General features: G+C 44.7%; 1 protein-coding gene across 2 annotated transcripts in view; it reads left to right on the forward strand.

Annotated features, from left to right (window-relative positions):
* The window catches only part of TTC7B (tetratricopeptide repeat domain 7B), a 245,588-nt gene that overhangs the window by 160,355 nt on the left and 66,213 nt on the right, over positions 1–19,020 (forward strand). For both annotated transcript variants that reach the window (XM_007471886.1, XM_007471885.1), the window contains one exon: positions 17,477–17,593. In XM_007471886.1, coding sequence (XP_007471948.1) covers positions 17,477–17,593 — 117 coding nt within the window. The remainder of the gene's footprint in view (positions 1–17,476; positions 17,594–19,020) is intronic.

The following is a 19,020-nucleotide window of genomic DNA, read 5'->3' on the forward strand; positions in this document are numbered from 1 at the left end:
GCTGGTTAGTGGTATTACACTGTGAGTTTAAGTTGCATGTCCTCATTATTAATGAGGTTGAACACCTCTTTCATGTGTTTATTGGTCATTTAGCTTTTCTCTTTTATGAAGCACGTATAGAAGTCTTTCTTCTTTTCTAATCTGGTTGTCCATTTCATACTAATTTGTAAGATTTCTTTATGTTATGATTAAAAATGCTTTTGTTGGTTATATGTGTTGTAAAAAGCTTCTCCCAATCTGTGTCTTGTCTTTCCTTTCTCTTAATGATATCTTTTGATGAACAGAAGTTCTTAATTTTAAAGTATAGTCGAATGTGTCAATCATATCCATGGATAGTACTTTTCTGTCTAGTTTAAGAGACCTTTCCTAAGTTATCTTCTCAAGCTCTCTCATGTTATCTTTCATCCTTGAAGCTAGGAGTCCGTCTGGAATTGACTGTTTTATGTATGTGAGGTGTAAGGGATCCAGGGTAATTTTTTCCCACGTGGATACCCACTTGTCCAGCAACGTGTATTGAAAAGATTCCTTTTGCGGTTTCTCCCCAGGGCCACTTTTGTCTTAAACCAAATGTCCATCTGTGTGAGGAGCTGCTTGTGAGCTTTCCACTTGGTTCCGTTGGTTCAGGGTGCCCATCTCTGTGTGACTGCCTCTCTTGTCGTCATTCTTACAACTTTATTATACATGAGGTCAGTCCACCCCTGTAACTTGCTCCTCAGGGATATCCTGGCTGCCCTCAGGCCTTTGAGCCTCCATATAAATTTTCAAATTGGTTTTTCACGTTCCACCGAAAAAATCTGTTGAGATTTTGATTGGAATTACATTTAATCTAATAACTTAGTTTGGGAAAAATTAGATATCTCTAATTATTTAGGCCTTTAGAAAATACTTTTTAAATGAAGCTTTATAATTTTCTTTATAAAGAATTTGCTGATGTTTACTAGGTTTATTCCTAGTTACCTGAAAAAAAATTCCATGCTTTTCTATTTAAACCTCTATTTAAGAGTTTAGGGAAATTTCCTTCTTCCAAGAAGGCTTGCTAAGAGTTTTTTTTTTTCCATCATGAATTGATATTGAATTTTATCAAATGTTTTTTCAGTATTTATTGAGATGATTATATGATTTTACTCCTTTAATCTGTGAATGTTATATTAATTGATATTTTTAAATGTTAAATTAACCTTGCATTCTTGGAATAAGCCCAACATGATCATGATCTATTAGTTTTTTAATGGATTCAGTTTACTAGTTTTTTTAAAGAACATTTACATTTATGTTCATGTGTGTAATAGCTTGTAATTTTCCTTTCTCATTATATCCTTGTCAGGTTTTGGCATCAAGGTTAGGCTGGCCTCATAAAATGAGTTGGAGTAGTTCTTTTTTGTGTGTTTTGGAATCTTTGTGTAAGATTTGAATTATTTGTTCCTAGAATAATAAGTTTGGGTAGAATTTGCCTATAAAACCATCTGGGACGGGTCTTTTTATCCATGGAAGGACTTCTGATGCTTTTTAAAAATGATTATAGGAGGGGCTTCCCTGCTGGCGCAGTGGTTGGGAGTCCGCCTGCCGATGCAGGGGACACGGGTTCGTGCCCCGGTCCGGGAAGATCCCACGTGCCGCGGAGCGGCTGGGCCCGTGAGCCATGGCCGCTGGGCCTGCGCGTCCGGAGCCTGTGCTCCGCAACGGGAGAGGCCACAGCAGTGAGAGGCCCGCGTACCGCAAAAAAAAAAAAAAAAAAAAAATGATTATAGGATATTCAGGTTTTTCTACTTCTTATTTTATTAAGTTATGTTTAATATACTATATATATTTTAAGAATTTGCCCATTTAATCTAAGTTCTAAATTTTATTGCCATAGAGTAGTTTATAATGTTTTTAAATTATTTATTGTCATACAGCATCTGTGGTTAGGTCTTTTTCATTCCTCATGCTGTTTAATGTGCCTTTTTTTTTTTTCTTGAACAGTCTTGCCAGAAAACTGTCTGAAACATTGATCTTTTCAAAGAACCTTTAGTTTTTTTTATCATCTCAACCGTATATTTACTTTCTCTTTTATGAATTTCTGTCCTTATTTCTATTATTTCTTTTCTCCTGTTTTCTTAGAGTTTGTTCTGTTTTGTTTTAGTTGGTTTTCCTTCTTAATTTTTTAAGTTGGATGTTTAGTTCTTTAGTATTTTGCCTTTCTTATTTTCTGACATAAGCGTTTAAGATAAAATATTCCACTATGTACTGCTGTAACTATAAACCACAAGTTTCAATATGTGAAATTTTTGTTATTGTTTTGTTCTAAATATTTTTAAATTTCCATTATTATTTTTTGACGAATTAATTATTTTAGAGCTGTATTTTATAATTTAAAAATATATGGGTTTTTTTTAAACTTATCTTTTGTCAATGGGCTTTTAACTTCATTGAATTGTGTTCAGAGACTATAATCAATATAAGTTTGAAATTTGTTGAGACTTGTTTTATGGTCCAGCATGTGGCCACTACTTATAAATACTTCATGTGTGCTTAAAAAGAATGTTTCCTGCATTTGGGGGTAATTTTTTTTATATTTTATTACGTTGAGCTATCAGCTGTGCTTTTCAGATCTTTTTTTTCTTATTGATTTTTTTTTTTCTACTTAATCTATCAGTTTTTGAGCAGAGGTATAATTGAAACTACCTCTGATGGGTAGATTGTCCTGTTTTACCACATAACTTTAACATAGTTAAAGCAATTATTTTTTCTTCTTCTTTTTTTTTTTTTTTTTTTTTGCGGTACGTGGGCCTCTCTTAAAATGCACCTTTTAAAAGCTGTGCTATTAGGTGCATTTAAATTTAGAATTGCTATGTCTTCCTAGTAAATTCAACCTTTTAGCAATATGTAAGTAGTTGCATAATTCATTTTGCCTGAAAGTCTATTTTGTATGATGGACACATACCTGCACATACAAATAGCCATGTATATGTGTACATATACATGTATACACACATACTGTGTGTGTGTGCGCTTGGAATATCTTTTTCCATTCTTTGAACTTTTTATATTCTTATATTTTACATGCACTCTTGTATTCATTAAATATAGCTGGTTTTTTTTTTGTTTTTTTTGTTTTTAACTCAGGCTGACAGTCTATCTGGAACATTTAGTTCATTTCCATTTATTGTAAATAGTGACATATTTGTATTAGTGTCTCCCACTTCATTTGTGTTTTCTATTAGTCCTGCTCTTTTTTCATATCTTATCCTCTCCTTTCCTACCTTCTTTTAAATAATTATGTTTTTATTACATATTTTTCCTTTACTAATTTGGAAAAGAAACATTCTATTTTGGTTGTTGTCATTTAGTGATTACCCTAGAAATTTTAGTGAGGGTCTGTTGTTGGCAAACTTTCTCGACCTGTGTCTAAAATTGTATTTGGCCTTTCTCTCAAAAGAGATTTTCAAACTAGATCTATGATTCTAAGCTCACATTTCCTCACAGCACAGTGATCTTGCTCCTTTTGTCGTTGTTGAGAAGTCAACCGTTGGTTTAATTTTAGTTCATTTTAATGTCATCTGCCTTTTCTCTCTGGCTGCTTTCATTGCCATTCTTGCTGATGCTTGGCATTTTCACTGTGAGTAGGTCCTGCTGGGGACTTTTTAAAACTGTGGATTGGTCTTGTTTGTATTGTTTATCATTTCTAGAAAATTCTCAGCCATTATTTCTTCCAGTATGTCTTCTCCTATAGCTGGCATATCATTGGATCTTGCTTTTTTTGTTTAGTCTGATAAGTTCTGCCTTTTGTGTCAAGTGTTTGGTCCATTCACATTTAATATAATTAATGATGGATGAATGTATGTCTGCCATTTCTGTATGTATCTTGTCTTTTTTGTTCCTCTAATACTGCCTTCTTCTGTTGAAAACTTGTCTTTTTAAACCCTTTAACTATTAAATGCCTAAAGAAAAGGATGAAAAATTAGTATTTGCTGATTATGTATTAAATGTCTCTAACACACTGTAAGTTTTTTCCAAAATAAAATCTAACAAAGTACACATTTTTATATTGAACAGTGTTCACAGATTCTGATAGATTTGCTATCTCTTGTACTTGGTATAAGAGCCTCGATCGTTCTTCTTTTAAAATACAGCTTTGCAAAAATTTCCTAATTGATTAATGTATTTTACTTAGTAATTTTCCTCATTGGCCCAAGAATGTAGAAGTAGATGCCAGGTGATGTTGGGAACAATTGTTTCTCCTAAAGACAGTGTGGCCAGGGCTTGGTCAGGCCCTCACAGACTTCGTGTTTCTGCCATGGGATTATTCATGTTTAGATAAAATATCGCAGTGAGAACTGAGAATTTGTTACTTTTTTTTTTTTTTTTTTCCCGGTACGCGGGCCTCTCACTGTTGTGGCCTCTCCCGTTGCGGAGCACAGGCTCCGGACGCGCAGGCTCAGCGGCCGTGGCTCACGGGCCCAGCCGCTCCGTGACATGTGGGATCTTCCCGGACCGGGGCATGAACCCGTGTCCCCTGCATCGGCAGGCGGACTCTCAACCACTGCGCCCCCAGGGAAGCCCCCAGTTTGTTACTTTTGCCTCTGGAAAATATACCAGATAGTATCATACCAATGGTGGTACATTTGAGAACTTTAGCATAACTGAGATATTTTATTCTAATTTCAGCAAGCCTTCCAATGGCTGCTAAGGGCAGCCACACCAGGGTGTAGTTTCTTGCCCTGAGACAAATTGTGGTTGTACAGCTTTCCTAATTACAGATTTTTAGTTGATTTGAACTTTACTCTTCCCTACTTAAGTAGAACACGTACAGGCACTTATTCTCTGGCTCTCAGAGAGGTCATCAAATCAACAACACACTTAAGAAACCATCCAATGTTACCACAAAGCACAAAAAGTAAATTTTGAAACCTCTCAAAGACAAAAATACAAGTGGGATCATTATGGTGTTTTCTGATCCATGACTTTGATATATCAGATATTGAAACAGATCCTCAAGTCACCAGATTGGAAAACGATCTCTTCTTCTGTATGTGGTCTTCTATTCTCGTACTGGTGGAAACAGATTTTTTCAGACAATCGTGCTGCTTTTTACATCAACAGGAACTAACTGTATGGAAAGAAATGAACATATATAACATTCATTCATTCATTCATCCATTTGTTCACTCATTTAGCAATAATAACCATTAGCATTTATGCACTGCTTTGTGACAGGCAACTCCTATCAGCACTTCACATATTTTAAACTAATTTAATCATCATGAGACCATCAAAGGTTGGTAGTATTATCATCCCCATTTTATAGATAAGGAAACTAAGGCATAGGGAGGTTTAGTGATTTGTCTAGTTGTGTACCTAGTAAGTGGCAGAGTCATGCTTTGAACCCAGGCAGCCTGGCCTTGGCCTCTGTGCTCTGTACCTTCGAAGCATTGCGTTCTTCCCACATTCCAGTTGCCACGTGAGGTGTTGTTGGGCATGCCGCCATGGACAAGAGAAAGGCAATTTATGCTCTCTTCAAGCTAACAATCCAAATGAACAGGATTTTTATCCTATACCCTCTGTTAATCTCTTCAGTAAACCAGAAAACTTGATGAGGATCATTCTTTTCTTGAGTGGAGTATATATACCTGGTTTAAAAAAAACATTACTTGGCAAGTAAGATTGTACCTTTTTCTCAGTCTGTCTCACTTAACACACGTAGTCTCAGAGAAACTCAGTTTAAGTTGAAATATCATATTGAGTAATGTTTTGATGTAGTGATTACTGAGAGGCCAGGTGTTATGGGCTATTTTTATGTCTGAGCTGAGTGATGGAGTAATGAACATGCCTATTAAATTTGCATTTGATAGAAAGTTGGAACTCAAGGAAAGAGGCTGTTCATCTTATTAAACTAGAGAAATGATTCACTGGAAACCTGAAGGATGTCTGGGAGGGATGAGTGCAAGGTAACCAACCCAGGGATGCCTGTTCCTCAGATACAAGGTGGGGAGGGGATCTTTGGGCAAAGGAGAGTGGGTGACAGCCTAAACGACACCACGGACCAAAGTGGAGTGGATTCAGTGGTGCAGTAGCTTATTTAAAATCAACTTGCCACAACAACAGCAAAAGGACTTGAATAAAAAGTGGACAAAGGGGCTTCCCTGGTGGCGCAGTGGTTGAGAGTCCGCCTGCCAATGGAGGGGACGCGGGTTCATGCCCCGGTCCGGGAAGATCCCACATGCCATGGAGCGGCTGGACCCGTGAGCCATGGCCGCTTGAGCCTGCACGTCTGGAGCCTGTGTTCCTCAACGGGAGAGGCCACAACAGTCAGAGGTCCGCGTACCGCACGAAAAAAAAAAAAGCGGACCAAGGACTTAAATAGACATTTCTACAAAGTAGATATTCAAATGGCCAGTAAGCACATGAAAATATTCTTAGCATCACCAGTCATTAGGGAAATGCAAATCAAAACCACAATGAGATACCATTAGGATGACTATTATTTAAAAAAACAAAAACAAAAAAAACAGATACTAACAGGTGCTGGAGAGGATGTGGCGAAGCCGGAACCCTTGTGCTCTGCTGGTGGGAATGTATAATGGTGCAGCTGCTTTGGAAAATAGCGTGGCCATTCCTCAAAAAAATAAAAATAGATTACTATATGATCCAGCAATTCCACTTCTGGGTAAATACTCAATAGAATTGAAGGAAGAAATTCGAACAGAGGTTGTACACTCATGTTCATAATAGCAGTATTCATAATATCCAAAAGGTAGAAATCACCCAAGTGTCCATGGATGGATGAATGGATAAGCAAAATCTGGTCCATACATAAAACAGAATGTTATTCAGCTTTTAAAAAAGAAGGAAATTCGAAAAAGAAAGAAAGCAAGAAAGAAAGAAGGAAATTCTGATATGCTGCAACATAGATGAACCTTGAGGATGTTATGCTAGAGAAACAGGCCATCCACAAAAGGACAAATACTGTATGATTACTCTTAGATGAGGTTCCCAGAGTAGTCAAAATCATAGAGACAAAGTAGAGTGCTGAGTGGATACAGGGTTCCAGTTCTGCACGCCTTTCTCCCTGTCCTCCTGGGAAGAGAGCTTGTCTGAAGGCCTGGCTGCTGGGAGAAGCCAGGCCAGGGCAGTCACCCCATAGCCAGCCATCCCCGATGGTGGCATGCAGAAGGTTTATTTATTTCAGTGCTCTCATTTACAGTGTCTCAACTTCTCCTATATATCTCATCCCACCATTCAAAGTATGGAGTATCATCTTCAGAATTCGTGCGGGGTGTTTCCTGGAGATCTCTGGATCCCCAGCCCCTAACCCAGAGCTTAGCTTGCTGCAAACATTACTACACATCTGTACACTGACGACCCTGCTGAGCAGCCTAGAGGCCCTAGTTCATAGCTAAGCATGTTTACCTGTGTTTCGTCTAGTGTCTGTTTCCGCTTTCACTCTGCCGAGTTCCGCCAAATGATAAAATGATGATGTCTGCTTATTTCGGGGCTCACATACCGCTCCTGCTAGGTACCCAGCCAACTGTGAGAAAACCTCCAATAGTACAAGTCCAGTTGAATGCCAGTTCATTTGTAGTGGTCTTTGCATTTTAAGTTAATGACAAACAAAACAAAAACACCTGAGAGCTAAAGGAGAGCAAGAAAAGAATATTCAAATTTATCTCGTAAGCATTCCTGTGGGATCCTGAGCTGAAAACAGCTGGTGGGGAATGCATCACCCACCTGCAGATGGTCGGACTTGCTCTGCTTTAAACATCCCTCCAGTTAAGGGTTAGAGAGCCCGCCTTCTGCCAAGTGTGTACCAAACCTCATGATGTGCTACATGAGAACACAGAGAAGGTAAAGAGAGAATGTGGATAAAACAGGCCAGGATTCACGGGAGCAGGTTCTGTGCAAGGACCCATGCCTCCATTCGGCCTGTGATCCCAGCGGGACGCCTGATCCACCTCTGGTCCCACGGAGCTGGCCAGCTTCGCAGCACCCTGCTGCTCTCTTCCTTTCTGGCGCCCTTCTTGACTTTGGGTAGAGGCTGCCATTTCTAAATTACAGAACTTCATGGCTCCCTTAGAGTCTGTGTCTCATCGGGCTGAGCCCTCTTCCTTCTAGGTCTAGGTGATTGTAGGATTCCCCACTCTTTGGCATCTGCCTTTATCCCTGAAAAGGGCCCCCAGTGCATCTTTTCTTCCTGAGCTCCCATCCTCAGACGTGGGAATGGGGGGAGATCCAGGCCGTGGCAGCCGAGTCAGAAATAAATCCTGCAGAGATGGCTTTTGGGGAGCGGCCTGTCAGTAGATCTGCTCTTGGTTCGCCCCCTCACGATTTTAGAGACAACCAATGGCTTTGTGGTTCAGACAGAATAGATTATTTCTTTTTAGAGCCGGGGTAGTTCAATGGAGAACTTTTTTTCAAATGTTTCCTGTTTACACGTTTGTATAGCAGAGGGCTTACCAGGCCCAAGGCACTTGCTCACCGAATCGCTCACCAGAGAGGGGGGCAGGTTCTCGGCCACCTGCTGCCCTGCGCCCCGTCGGCCCCTGGGTCCACCCGGTCAGACCGTGCTCAGGAAACCGTCCCAACTGCTGCTTTGTGGATAGCACTGAATGAAAGGGCTCCCTTCATGAAAACATCACACTCAGGCATGGGAGGAGGTCTCCCAAGTCTGGGCAGCGTGATTCCACACATGTTCTCAAGTCAGCCCGTCCTGGTCATTTCCGGCTTAGGTGCTGGTTCCAGGACGCTAATCGGAGTTGAGATTAATAGCTGAAGTGGGAGCGAAAAATGAGCCAAACTGGGGTTTCTTGGGGTGATTTATTTCAGCTAAATATGTCAGTTGTTTGTTTGTTCTAAAAATATCGTGAGGAGGATGGGGGAGTATTCCAGATTGTTGACACTTTGACTGAAATGAGAAGCAGAGTGTAACTGATACGGGATCGTGCAGGAGTCCCTGCGGGTCATGAGGAGGAGGCGGGATCAGGCTACCGAGAAGCGACGGCAGGACGGTCCCCAGCACCGTCACTCCGAGCAGCCTCCCAGGCCAGGATGAGGGGCTGCTAAGTCCTGCAGAGCGAGGTGTCTGACCCTGATGCTTCCTTTTGCTGAACAAGCGTGGCGTCGATGTTCCAGGAACCAGCAGATCTGGGAGCCTGAGCTGGGGTCAGGCTCACGGTGACTGGGAGCCGTGCTGAATGTCCCCCGAAACCTGCCAGCACCCTGTGCGGCGTCTCCTTCCACGGCAAGCAGGGGCCCTGAAAGTGGTCAGATTTCAAGAACTTCCTCAGTGGTAAAAACTCCCAGACAGAAGTTTGCCAATGAGCCACCTGTGCCAGTCGCTCGGCAGGGCTTCGTTCCTGGAGAAGATGCACTCATAGCAAGAGCCGTGCCCTCCAAACCCTCCTTTGGTGGTCGTGTTAGCAAAGCCAGCAGGAGTCAGCATGCACTTGGGGGTGTTGTAAAGGAAACCAGGCACTCAGATTTGATCCCTTTAAAACTTGTAGACCAAGGGTTTCTGTCTGGCAGCCTGTGAGCAGACATGTCTTAGGATTCCAGGAGGTCAACTGCACATTTCAAAGATGTCTGGATTTAATTATCTTCAGGCTAGGCAGGCATGACTCCAAACACTCCCTGAGATCCTGAGCTCAGCTCCTGTTTACTTGCTTGGTTCTGGAAGATGTTTGAGTTTTCCAGCCCTGAAGAGGACCCCCAAAGGCAGTGGATGATTATCCAGTGCTTTGCAGACTCAGGACGTGCCCTTTATGTGGGCGAAAATGTGAATGGTGCCCCTGGCTTAGTACGCTGCCCCTCACTGGAGATGCTCGGGAAGGACCTGGACAGGGTTTTAGCACATCCACCAGGAAGCCATCCAGAGAATCTCTCCAGAAGGAAAGGAAGGTTCAAGACCACAGGTGGGGGTAGCCTTCATTTGTGAGCTTGATGTAGGTGGTTGATCAGAATTGCCACTGAATTTAAGAATAAAATACCCTCAAAATCCTTATTGGAATGAAATAAACACAGGTAGAATTGCCTAAGTGTAGGGACTATGGGAACTCTTTTCCTTGGATGTCTTTTTTAAAAAAACTCAGACCATTTGAAGGCTAAGATGGAGAGTTATGAAGTGGAGTGGTGCTTTTTTGAACTTAAGTTTGCACAAATCACCTAGGACTCTTGTTACATGAAGATTCTGATCCATTGGGTCTAGAGTGGTGTGTACTTTCTGCATTTCTCACATGCTCGCAGGGGATGCAGAGGCTGCTTGTCGCAACCACGCTCTTGAGCAGTAAAGCATTAGAGGACCTCTCAAGGCCTTTTCCAGGGTTGGGTTAATTGGAAAAATCTCTATTTTTTCTAATGAGTCGATGAACAGCACATCAGTACAGCAGTTAGGTAAGCCAGATGATCAAAGAAATTGTGTATTTCCCGTGTAATTGTTGAGTAGACAGATCATTCATTCAGGTGACATTTACTGAACAGCCACCATTAGTGAGAGCCCCCCAAGCAGTGTTTGGTATCTAATGGGAGCAGTCACATGACTGGTTCCATACCCCACCCCCCTCCATCCCTTCCAGCTGTTGTCAGAGGGTCCTCAGGGGGCTGGAGGCCTCAGCTCTGAGGCCTGCACAGCTGCAACCCCACCATCATGGGCTCGCCTGGTGGTGACTGGGCCTGTGGAGCTGCATCAGGCCAGGCAGCTCCCAGGCCAGTCGTGGCATTGATCTCCAGTGACAGTGACTCAGCCTCGGATCAGAGGCTGCTTTTTTGCAGAGAACACCACCTCCTGGGATTGGGCTGCTTTGGAAACCCGGCCAGGAGAGCAAGGGCTCCAAGACCAGCAGGACATGAGAAATGCTGGTAACAAGGAACTGAGATGGATTTCCTTCACGAAAGCCACATTGAAACCTGAAAGCAGCCCCTCGTCCCCCTCTGAGGGGTGGGTTAGAGGTGTTTGGAACATCCTCTCCGTGACCGGCTGCCGCTCGGTCCTGTCTGACTTTGCTCCCAGCTGACTCATCTGGCTTCAGATTTCCACCGCCCCTGCTCATCACCACGTGCTTGGGGCGCATCTCTTTCAATTTCTCTCACCATCTGATCTGTGGCTGCCAAGCCATCTTCTCAATTTAAAATTTCATTTCATCATACCTACCTCCTCCCCACCCCTGCCTGATGTACTGTCACTTCTACCTGGTGACAGAGTGGTGACACTTCCCTTCAGGTGTTTGGCAGCCCGCCCCACTCCAGCTCTCAGGTCAGGCTCCCGGGAAGTGAGAGATGTGGGAGGTATCCAAGTCCCCCGTGGCCACTGCCCCACGTGGGCAAATACCACATGCGTTTTCTGCACAGCTGTTTTGCATCCCAGCCTACATTCAGCAGATAAACAAAGACAGGTCCCTGGCATGCTGAGCCCAAGAGCACACAAACAGAGATCAGCACAAAATACCAAACGTTCAAGGTTCCCGTGATGTTCTTTCTGAATCAGTTGCCTTGAATACAGCATTTACGGATCTGCTAATTAGTGAGCGTTTTGTTTATTAACATGCGTGTTTCCTCCTTGATGGACTTAATGAGCGCATTGTTTATACTGCCAAATAAGATTGGAGGGAATTATTACTTTAGAATTTCTCTAAACTTTCCTAATTTATTTTCATGGACAGTTCTTCATCAGAAAGCTTAGCGGGGCGTGTATTAGACTTCAGAATTTAGCCATATCTACCCTTTTAGCTTCTTCTCGGGCCCCAGCCTTACACCCCAGACTCCAGACACCACTCCTTGAGTGCACGGGACGCTCCTGCCTTTGTTGAGATGGTCCATCTGCCTGCCTGGAAGGCCCTTCCCCAGGACCCCTCCCACCCTAACTGTGAAAGTCCTACTTCTCAGCTGTTTTGCACGACCGCCCCAGGCCGACCCTGTCTCCTTCCTTTTGTGCTGACAGAGAACCTTGTCCATATGTATGTTTGTGTTCGTCACATATGTGTATGTAACACTAGACTGTGAGCTTTGGTGGGGAAAGATACCATGTCTTATTCCCCTTTGTGGCCTCAAGGGTGTAATAGGCATTTTTTTAATGATTGACAAAAGGATGAACAAATTCAAGTTCATTATCAGGCACACTGACATGTAGGTAGTCAGCTGTACAAATTATGGGGTGAGTAAACAGATTACAAAAAATATTTTATACAGATGAGATGAGGAAGGAGCTAGATGCTGCCTGGGGGGCAGGGGGTGAGTCATAGGAGATGTCAGACGGTGGGACTTGCACAGGTAGAGTGGTGGTGGGGGCGGCGCTGGGGAGGGGACTTCTAGGCAGGCGGAGGGAGCACAGTGAGTACAGGCAGGAAGATGGGAGGGCACATGGCAGAAGCTCGAGGAATCCTGTTGAGTCTGCGTCTCATGCGGGTGGGGCCCGGGGTGAAGCTAAACCAGAGAGATGTGCTAGAGGGGGAGCCTAGTGCTTGGGGGCAGTTTCCAGGGAGTGAGGAAAGTCTTCCCGGGTATGAGGATTAGACATTAAACCTGGCCCTGGTACATTCTCCAGGGTGCCCAGTGAAAAGTCACCAGGCCACATGGCCCCAGAGCTTCACCAGGGGCCTGTATCTTCTTTCTAAGCTCTACACTAAGCCAGACAGTTATTTCAAGAGTTATCTTGGGATTCTCAAAAAATTCCAAAAATGGGGTAAAGTATTGTTTCTGTTAGTTTTAATGAAAAGTAAAGCCTTGATTAACTGCATCCTTCAAGTGTCTAGAATTTTATATGTGCCTGACTTTTGAGTGAAAGAGGCAAGTCACAAAAAGCACAGGCAAATGTGATCAATTTTTTTTTTAATGTGATCATTTTTTAAAGAACCATGTATGACGTATCCTAGGAACAATACGCCAGGAGCCCAAACTCCACTTTTCCTGCAGCCCTACCCAGATTTCAGGGCCTTAATCTGTCCCTAAGCCAGAAATCCTGCCTAATATTCGTGGCAAGTCTTCCCTGCTGATTGGACTGTAACTTCTCCGAGGGCAAGGGACTGTATTTTATGCCACTTTTATTCCACACAGTATCTAACACAGATCTTTGCACATTTTAGGGTTTTAAATATTTAACAATGGATTAGAAAATGCTACATATCTTCATTAGTGTCAGTAGTGTGGCTAGAACATTTCAAGTCATTCTCCTCTGTTTCTTGTTTGGCTGTTTGGAGTCAAATGGGTTTGGGTTTACATTTCTGTTCTAACAGCGACTGGCAACGTGAACTTGGGCAGATTCCTTAGCTCTCAGCCTAACTTGGAGGGTTGTTGTAGAGATCGCTGATTACGTATTTACAGCGTCTGGCAGCTGCTGCCGTTATTGTTATTATTTCACCCATCTTGAAAGCAGAAGCCTCCTGGCTTATAGCTTATTATTCCACAGTTGAGAGCTCTTGTATTTTCTGGAATTGCATTTCCATTTGGGAGTTTTAGCTCCTATTACTTAAGGCTGGCTTCAGTGGTTGGGAGTTGGGGAGGCTCTTTGACCTGAATCTCAACAGATGAGTAGAGGCTTAAAAAGCAGAAGCGGATGGAAAAGGCACTCCAGGCAGAAGGAACAGCATGTGCAAAGGCCCAGGGGCATGAAGGAGAGTGACATGCGGAGGAAGTTGATCGTGGCTAGAATAGGGGACGTACCTGGCGGGCAGAGGGCAGACAGAGGCTAAGCATGTGGGCAGGAGCCAGATCGTAAAAGGCACTGCACGTGATGCTAGATTTGGACTACCAGGAACATTGTTAGATTGGTATTTTAGCGAGGTTCTATTCTTCATTAATATCCTGTAAGTATTCAATGAGTCTCTGGGCAAAATTCTTTTTAATTACATTAGTGGACTTTGAGCCAGGTACAGGGAAGAGGAACAGACCATTTTCCCAGCATGTGATGCCTTACTGTACTTAAGAGGAACATCTCACTTAATTTGTGGTGGGTCCTGGGTGATGTGGCCGGCAAATGATCTCAGCCCGGCCATCCCTTTGCCCTCTCTATCAGGTTGACAGTTCCACAGATTGAAATGCAGTCAGTGCTGGTTGGTCCCAGGTTTTTTGCCTCAGGGTTTCCTCAGTAGATGGAATCTACAATATCTTTGGACATCAAACGCAGCACATTAACGCTTATCTTCACGTCTGTGCCAGTGTAACGTGCACCCAGCCAGATGTTTTCGAACCATCTTGAAATGTGTGAGCAGGGCTCGGCAAACATGTTGACAAGTCCCTTGTTCTGTTTTCGGCATTGTTCTCTGCCTTATAAACCAGCCGAGGTCTGGGGAATGGCGAGAAGGAGCAGAGTCTCTGAGGCCTCCAATCTCCTGCTTCTCCTTTGCACGCAAGAACATGTCGGAGCTAAAGGCTCCTGGAACTGTCTGCCCATCGCGCTGGGCACATCCGACAGTGGCCGAGAGGCTTTGCTCTCTCTCCCCAGCCTGTGCCCTCAGCTCCTCTTCTCTGTCAGCCTCTCCTTCACACTGCTCCTCTTGTCTCACTTCCAAGTACCCTTTCCATCATTTGGGCTCAGCAATTCTACTATTGTTCTTCCTGTCTGGTTCTCTGAAATCCAGCCCACACCTTTCAACTCCATATCCTGAGTCAAGTGTTTGAAAGCTGTTATTTCATGTTAATTAGAAGTTCTTTTTCCAGCCAAGAAGCCTTGCGCAGAACTGTTCCCCCAAGCTGTGGCTTAGAGACGAGCTCTGGTGTTTTGTACTTCGGTATGGTTAGAGGAATCGTGGATAATTGCTCTCAGAGCCGCAGCGCTGCCTGCCAGGCCGGGAAACCTTCCCCACGACTCCGTGGCCCTCCGTGGCTTGGCAAGCTCCGAGCTTGACTCAGCCAGAGGACTCGGTGCACCTCCAGAGAACATCGTGGTCTCTGTGGGGTCTCCCCTGGCCAAAATTGCTTGGCACCCAGACCTCATCCACGAGGGTCTCTGGCCTCCAAGTAGGTCTCCACCAAACGCTGGCAGGTGACCGTTCGGCAGCTCCTCCTCCCTTTGTAACACATGTTCCAGTTGACCCATGTCAACTGGGCCCATGTCATGTGGGAGATTCTGGTGGAGAAGTACTCCCACCACCTTCTAGACTCATGAAGACATCAGCAAGAGCTGGCTTCCGGCTCCTTAAAAACCCCTCAAGACAGCTTGAGTTGCTGCCGTCCCTTGCAGGCAGTCCCGGAAAGGCCTCAGGGAATTTCCACTTCTCGAGGTGTTTTTGAGCAGAAGCCAAGCCCTGTTCTCACATCTGGCCTCACTCTTTACGCCCACCTGCTGGTAGATCAGGGCCTCCATCCGTCTCCTTACCTGGCCTGTTATTCCATCGTCCTGGGCTTCTGCAGGCCCAGGCTTGAGAAGGCTGCAGCCCTGACCCCTCTGGGAGCCACCAGCTCCCCCTTGGACATCCTGTGTTCCATCTGGAGGGAGTGGTTGGTGCTAACCCATCCTGAGCTTGGGTGGCGACTGTTAGGACCGCCCTCCTTCCACCTCTCCCAGGGCAGGGGGCGGACTTTCCTCCTCCGAAGTGCCTGCCCTCAAATGAGTAGTGAGGCATAGCTCCTATATGTCTTAACTTAAATCACTAGAAACATATTTCTTTACCTTCTGCAGTTTATAGAGAAAATAGTCAGTGAGCAAGTGCTGATTTAAAAGCCCACTGGCCTCAGAGCACAGTTCTAAGCACTGTAGAAGTGAGGCCAGGGGTTCTTTTATTGAAGGGAGATAAAACCCCCTACTGAGAGGGGTCCTTACAAAGATAACACTGATATTGTTTTGTAAAAGTGCCAAGCACATAGAAGACCTTTAAAAAACAGGAGTTCCTCCCTGTCTTTGTCTTCTTTTTATTAACAACAAACACCAGCTGATATGATACACACGGCATAAAGATAAAGGTGTGAAAGTGGTACCCATGGAAGACTTATTTGATGAGGTGGAGTTTTAGCTGAATTTAGGAAGAATTAAGGAGCGACGTGGATTAGTAGAGATTAAGATTGAGAGCATGGGCTTCCCTGGTGGCGCAGTGGTTGAGAGTCCGCCTGCCGATGTAGGGGACACGGGTTCGTGCCCCGGTCTGGGAGGATCCCACATGCCGCGGAGTGGCTGGGCCCGTGAGCCATGGATGCTGAGCCTGCGTGTCCGGAGCCTGTGCTCTGCAGCGGGAGAGGCCACGACAATGAGAGGCCCGCGTACCGCAAAAAAAAAAAAAAAAGATTGAGAACATGGCATATATTCTTCGAGTTATGATAAGAACCTAGCCTTTGGCCAGTGAATTACATTGGTAGGAGTAAAGGGCCCAGTGGGATCCATGGCACTGAATGGGGTGGTGACATAGGAGTGGGCCAGTAGGCAGAGTGTCTTAAGGCACTGGTCCCCAATCTCTTTGGCACCAGGGGCCAGTTTCGCGGAAAACAATTATTCTTCAGACCGGTGGGGGGCCGTGGGAGGCAGGGCGGGTGGTTCCGGCGGAAATGCGAGCGATGGGGGGCGGCGGATGAAGCTCTGCTCACTCGCTGCTCACCTCCTGCTGTGCAGCCCGGTTCCTAACAGGCCGCGGACTAGTACCCCTGTCTTAAAGGACTCGATAAGGAATTTTGACTTATTATTACAGTCAGTAAGGAATCATTGTAGTTTCTTGAGCTGGGAATGAAAATGATTTTTGGAGATCTTTATTATATGACTTCTCAGAGCCGGGCAGGTGAGTGGACAGCAAGACCTTCAGGGCGGTACCTGGGCTTATGCTGGGGCTTTCACAGGGCCGGTAGTGATGAGCCCAGGGACCAAGGGAGCTGATGTCTAGAGGGACATAAGTAGACTTAGGGGGCGGGGCAGCTCTGAGGGGCCACGAAAGGGAGAAGGGGCCAAGCTTAGTGCCCTGAAAGTCTGGGCGGAACGCGAAGCCATCGGTGGTAAAAAAAAAAAAAATTGGGAAGAGGTAGTGGGTGACTATGGGTGACTTGGTGAAGTCCTAGCCCCTACAGAGCAGGGCTGGAGAAGATGGAAGAGGAGAGGGCCTTAGCCCGAGGCCCCCTTTTCATGTGCCCTCGGTTCAGGCTTTCATCTCCTTCCCATGATGAGGATCATTGTGGAAGGTTATCTGTAGATATTTATGTAGATAATTACATCGCCTGTGTAATTTTGTAAATAAATCAAGATTCGCTTTTGATGCATTTTTGAAGTTTTGCAAATAAATTGGCTTTGTTCTAAAAAGCACGGTCTTAATAAAATCCCTGCGTTCTGAATGAAATTAGCCACTCCAGATACGTTTAACCTGACCACACGTGGTGGCATTGTGCCGGCATTGGCCTTGGCGGTGAGACTTATGCAAAGGCAGATATTGAGCCTGGAGTTCTGGAATCCTCAGCCCTCCTGCCACTGCTTCCCTCGGATCCAGCCTTTGGACACCCCCTTCTAGAATGAGTACAGACCTTCTGGCTACTTTGTTTTGTTCTGGTGGGGACTCTGGCTTGAGCTGTGTTCTTTTCTCCCTTTATCTCCCCACCACAGACTACTGTTTTCCAAAGTGAAGTTGGAGTCGCTGTGCCGGGGCCCGGATGAGGCGCTCCTCACTTGTAAGCACATGCTACAGATTTGGAAATCCTGCTACAATCTTACCAATCCCAGGTAAGAGGCCAGCGGCGGCACCTGTTGTGCGTGGTTTCTGCATGGCCCCTGCCTCTCAGTCCATCCCCGATAAGCATTTAGCAGGACAAATCCTCCAGCCCTGTGCACCCCTAGGCCCCCAGGAGCCACAGGTAAGAGCAGTGTGGAGCCTCACACATTACATTTTTAAGCAGATTTTCTCTTAGTGTCTGATGAAATCTCCAAATCGTGGGTTTCTTATGCTTTTGTTGCCACAGTGGCCCTCTAGGCTCACTTCCAATTGGTCTCCATCTGATTTCCCTCAGTCAGCCATTTATGTAATTCCCTTTGACAAGTCTTTATCTTTCTGGTGATTTATGGATAGACTAGTCAATTATATATTCCAGATGGGGTTCTCACAGTAATATTTTAAAAAGACCTGCATAGACAACAGGCCACATGCTACTAAGGAGAGTAGAAATTGCTTCTGACATGATAAAGTGTAATTTTCAAAAAGTTAAAATCATGACTCAAGCAAATATAAAAGATGAGCACATATAAAACATAAATTAGCGCATATGAAAGATTTTACGTACCTCATTAACTAATGGGGAGAGCAGTAAAATGTTAAGACCCATTCAAAGAAGAATTTGAAAAATAGATTTGCTGAAATGAATTTGCAAATAAATACAAAAACAATAATATCCTATAGAACAATGAAATACATTGTTTGGGGTTATCTTTTCTATGAAGTGGACATTGGTTGTATCTCGACCAGACAAAATTCATAGGTTTTCTACTGGCCAGCTCTGCCCCACAGAGATGTGAAAGGGCCCAGCCAGTAGGAGTCAGTCAAAGGCACCCACCCTGCAGAGGCAGATAATCTGAGGAAGGTCCACTAGTCAACTCCCAGCATGTCCCCGAAAAGCACCATCTTCAAGTCTTGAGCAGTGTTTCCCAGCATATGTCTAGATTACGAAGCGTGCCCTGACCTGTGAAGGAAGTGATTTAATGAAAAGGGACTTCATGATTCAGGTGAATTCAAACAACTGCTCAAACACTCAGAATATTTTTCAAGTTCGCAACAAGATGTATGGACAGCCCACATTCTGCTCTTAAGAGTCAGGAGCCTAAAAATGTATAAGTCAAATTGTAAATGTGTTCAAGGGTGTGGCCCACCCAATCCAGCCCAGCAGGAGGCGGGCAGGTAGGCTGGTGAGTCGCTGCGGGGTGGGAGGAAAGGTGGGGTGGGGTTAGGGAAGCAGCAGGGTGCTGGTGGGGTTCCGTGTGAGATCTTGTTTGACAAGTTTCTGCCGTTAAAAAATATATATATTCAAAATCAGGGCCCTGTTGAGGTGATGGGTCCTGATGAGATGACATGAGTCAGAGTTGAGACCACAAGCCCCGTGGGCGGTGTGGCTAGAAGATGGGGGAGCCTGGCCGGGAACCCCCCCCCCCCTTGCAGAGCC

The sequence above is a fragment of the Lipotes vexillifer genome, unplaced genomic scaffold, assembly GCF_000442215.2.
Source record: "Lipotes vexillifer unplaced genomic scaffold, Lipotes_vexillifer_v1.1 scaffold751, whole genome shotgun sequence".
Lineage (NCBI taxonomy): Eukaryota > Metazoa > Chordata > Mammalia > Artiodactyla > Lipotidae > Lipotes > Lipotes vexillifer.